General features: G+C 52.1%; 1 protein-coding gene across 1 annotated transcript; it reads right to left on the bottom strand.

Annotated features, from left to right (window-relative positions):
• Positions 1-475: 475 nt before the first annotated feature.
• LOC121603133 (volume-regulated anion channel subunit LRRC8E-like) lies at positions 476-1,704 on the bottom strand. Its single transcript, XM_041931851.1, has 2 exons — positions 1,552-1,704; positions 476-1,468 (listed from the first exon to the last, which is right to left on the bottom strand). The coding sequence occupies exons 1-2, from the start codon at positions 1,587-1,589 to the stop codon at positions 523-525; spliced, it is 984 nt and encodes a 327-aa protein (XP_041787785.1). The 5' UTR covers positions 1,590-1,704; the 3' UTR covers positions 476-522.
• Positions 1,705-3,705: the final 2,001 nt, after the last annotated feature.

Raw genomic sequence — 3,705 nt, 5'->3', positions numbered from 1 at the left:
GGGACCATATCGCGTGGTGATGGTGGTGGTGGTGGTGGTGGTGGTGAGCTGATTATGCGCCGTTTCGATTGGTTTGGTTCTTTCGCCATGATAGAACCCGTGTGTAGTTCAGATTTGTAGCTCTTGCTCACTTTGCCCACAGCTCGGCACAGCTCGCGTACAGCAAGCGAACGCGGTGCACAATAAAAAGCATGTGCGAGGTTTCCTTTATTGAAATTAATCCATTTTTCATTAAATGCCATCTCGAGCAGGGTTTGTGAGGAGGTTTGTCTTTTTTTTTTTGTTCTGTAGTGAAACATAATAGGCTCTTAACAGGCAAATAGTGTAAATATGGGTTATCACTTTGATAATCTCTTTAAATTAAAAGATGATGATGGACGAACGACTTTGAAAAGGGGTTCTTTGGGCGATAAGGTTCGACACTCTTCTCCCAAAAAAGGAACGCAAATAGAAAAACAGATGCACAAGATTGGTTTAAATTCACAACATTTCTTTATAAATTTATTCCATCTGCCCTCTGTTTCACAAAAACAGCTCCACATCCCCGTACCGAACCTCGATCGTGCTCCGATTCGACGCCCGCAGCGTGAGATCATCGATCGGCGGCCGGCCTCCTGCCCCACCGACGGTCGTCGTCTGCTCGATCGCCGCCACCTCGCCCGGCACGTCATCGGAGCAGCAAAGTCCACCCTGGCGCTCGCCGGGACAATCGTAATCAGCACCGAACGCCGTGATCCCGTGACGCATGATGTCAGCCCGGGCCCGGTCGACCCAGCCGCAGTGCCACCGGTTCCCTATCAGGCGCACCGTGTCCAGGGCCGGGAACGCGCCCGGGAAGGCCCCGAACGAGCGCAACCGATTGTAGCTGACCCACAGGTTGCGGAGGCCCGCCAGCTGCAGCTCGGGCGAAGCGTCCAATCGCGCGATCTGATTCACGGACAGGTCGAGATCGCGCAACCGCCTCATCGCACCCAGCACGTCCAGCTCGATGTGGGTTAGTTGATTCTGCGACAGGTCCAACCGTTTTAGGCCCACCAGCAGCGAGAGCCGCGCTGGCAGCCGCTCCAGCGCCGTGCGTGTGATGTGCAGTATTCGTAGCTTTTCGTACGGGGCCGCACCGGGCCCGCCGGCTACATCGAACGTACGCAGACCGGTCGCATCGATCACGAGCGTATCGAGCGTGTGGGAATGGAACGACACGGAGGGGATGTGTCCACCGCGAAGCGTCAGACAGTCTGTGCGCTGCAGCAGCGCGAACAGTGCCGGCCCGAAGTGGTCAATCTGGCAGCCGTCGAGCGAGAGTTCACCGCCACCGCCCGTTTGAGCCATCGCGGCAAGGGTCGCGTTGGTAAGGGTCACATTTTGCAGTCGGCCAACACCACGCTCACCGCCCCGGCGACGATGATGAGGCACGGCACGGCCGTACACACTGCCTACCACCGCTAGGAACAGCAGACCTGCCAAGGCCCTGCAACAAATTGAAGCGAGGAAAGGAATCAATCAAAGTAGGTTTCGCCGTACGCTCTTTCGCAGCGTGATGCGTCGTCTTACAGCAGTATCACGTCCCGGTAGCGTGCCATCGTCAACATGGCCTCCTGCGTTGTTTGTTATCAATTGACTGAGACCGAGAGAAAGAGAGAGAGAGAGAGCGGTTGACGACGATCGGCGCGACGTCGTTTTTGGACCGGATCGTTGCTTTGCCGGTTCGCTCCACATTGATCGTGGCACCGTAGATTCTGGGTCTATTTATTGGCTTTTGTTTTTGGGATGGAGGGGCGCCCCCTTTGCACAAGAAGGTTGCGCTCTAGATTAACGGAGAACGGAGAGTCCATCTATCCAGCAGCAAAACAACGTGTTATTTATTTGCTTGCTTCGTTTTGATACGTTTGTTTGTCACAGTTTGTGCGCGTTCAGTGCGCCCTGGTTGGCTGGTGCGTCAGTTGGGGGCATGCGACATGGGGCAGCGACTGAGCGGCTTCTAAACCAGCATTAAACGTTACAGGAATGAACCGGAATCAGTATTACGTGATGTGTTTTCTATTTTAAATGATAAAAATTAAATGTACACAATCCTTAGGCTACTGGAATCCGGTTCGAAGGACCAGATATTGATTGAACCGTCTTCTTCTACGCCTACCAAGCTGATTGCAGCCCATCGCGCAAAGCATCAATCCTTTAACGACTCCGATAATGACACTTTGTGCATGTTTTATGAGCACTTTAAACCCTCCGATAGCAAACGATTCCAAGACGCTTTCCCATTATCCTACCACAAACTTCACCGTGCCAACGTCCGTGGGGAGGTGTTTATTTCATTCCGTTTCCGTCTCCCCAGCGTTGATCAAACAATCATCACAAGACTTGTCATCCGTCGGTAATTAAGACGGTGTTTTGCTGCCATTAAAGGACAGACAGACACGCACACACACACACACTGTAGCATCTGTTTGTCCCGGGGTTTACGGTCCCGCCCGAGCGTGATCGGCGGTGGTTGGTTGGTTAATGGTGAATAAATAATACCACCTCCACCCTCCCACGGGGTGGTCACGACTCTTCACTTCGATGATATCAAACTGTTCGATATCAAAGCGACGGCGAGAAGCCACTCGACACGAAAGGGATGCGAAAGTTTTCTTAAGATTTTAAAGATCACACAAAACGACTCCTCTCTCCCCCCCCCCCCCCCCCCCCCCCCCGTTTCGGTTCGGTGACACAGCTTGTCGTCTTTAATGTGTTAGCCCTGGGAAGGGCGACGAAGACATGCTCAGGAGGAATTTATTTGATTTTGTGCCACGTGATGAAGGATAACACTTGCTGGCGCAAGGGACGGGTGAAGGAGTGCATTCGTGTGTTGGGTGTGCGCACGTGCTTGTGTGTGTGTGTGTGTGTGTGTGTATGTCCTTGTGTGGGACAGGAAATTGAATTTCCATTCTATGCGAACCACAAAATAACCGGGATGGCAGACATTTTGCCAGTTTCCTCACGTGCAGAATACCTTTGAGGTAGCGTAAAAAAGCCATCTATAAAGCATTCTTCCAGTTCGTCAAGCTCGTTTCATGCCAATGCTTCTTCCTGTTTCGATATGGGGGAGAGCGGAAATCATACGTTTTAAAATTTAAACTCACCTCGTGTCGATTTCTAATCATGTTTAACATTAACGTGCATTTCAATTCTATTTCCGCTCCAAACAGTCTGCATGTATGCATGTTCCAATGTTCGTTTTTTTTTGGTTTGTTGACCTTATCCCGGAATTGAACAGACCCGACAGGGTCAAACGATCGATCCCAACGTTTCTTGGCGGTTGTCGGCCCACCCTGGCCCAAACGACAACGACAACAGCATGCCAACACAACCACACACACACACACACACACCATTAGCTAACGGCTTCCGGCGCCTTCGAGAGCCGCCCGAAATGTCGCATAAAACTGTCACTCGATACATGGGCTGGTGGTTTTGCCGTCTGCCGTCTACCCTGCTTTAATGTGGCACCACCACTCGGCAGTGCGACTTTAAGCCGCTCACGACCGCTCAGAACGACTGGTGTGCCGGTGTGTACGTTGTGGTTCTGCCGTGTGTTTCCTTCCGTGCGCGATCGTACGCGGTATCGATTTTCCAATAAGTTTCACTACTTTATGACCCAGATCAGGGGAAAGGATCAGGAATCGGTCAGACGACTTCCGAAAGTGCAAACCGCAGACCGGG

Source organism: Anopheles merus, unplaced genomic scaffold (genome assembly GCF_017562075.2).
Source record: "Anopheles merus strain MAF unplaced genomic scaffold, AmerM5.1 LNR4000875, whole genome shotgun sequence".
NCBI lineage: Eukaryota > Metazoa > Arthropoda > Insecta > Diptera > Culicidae > Anopheles > Anopheles merus.
This window is presented reverse-complemented; position numbering and strand designations above follow the sequence as displayed.

Bases quoted from the DNA above. Each gene is read 5' to 3' on its own strand.
- LOC121603133 (XM_041931851.1), bottom strand. From the start codon at position 1,589: ATGTTGACGATGGCACGCTACCGGGACGTGATACTGCT. The intron at 1,469-1,551 runs GTAAGACGACGC...AATTTGTTGCAG, and splicing joins TACCGGGACGTGATACTGCT to GGCCTTGGCAGGTCTGCTGT.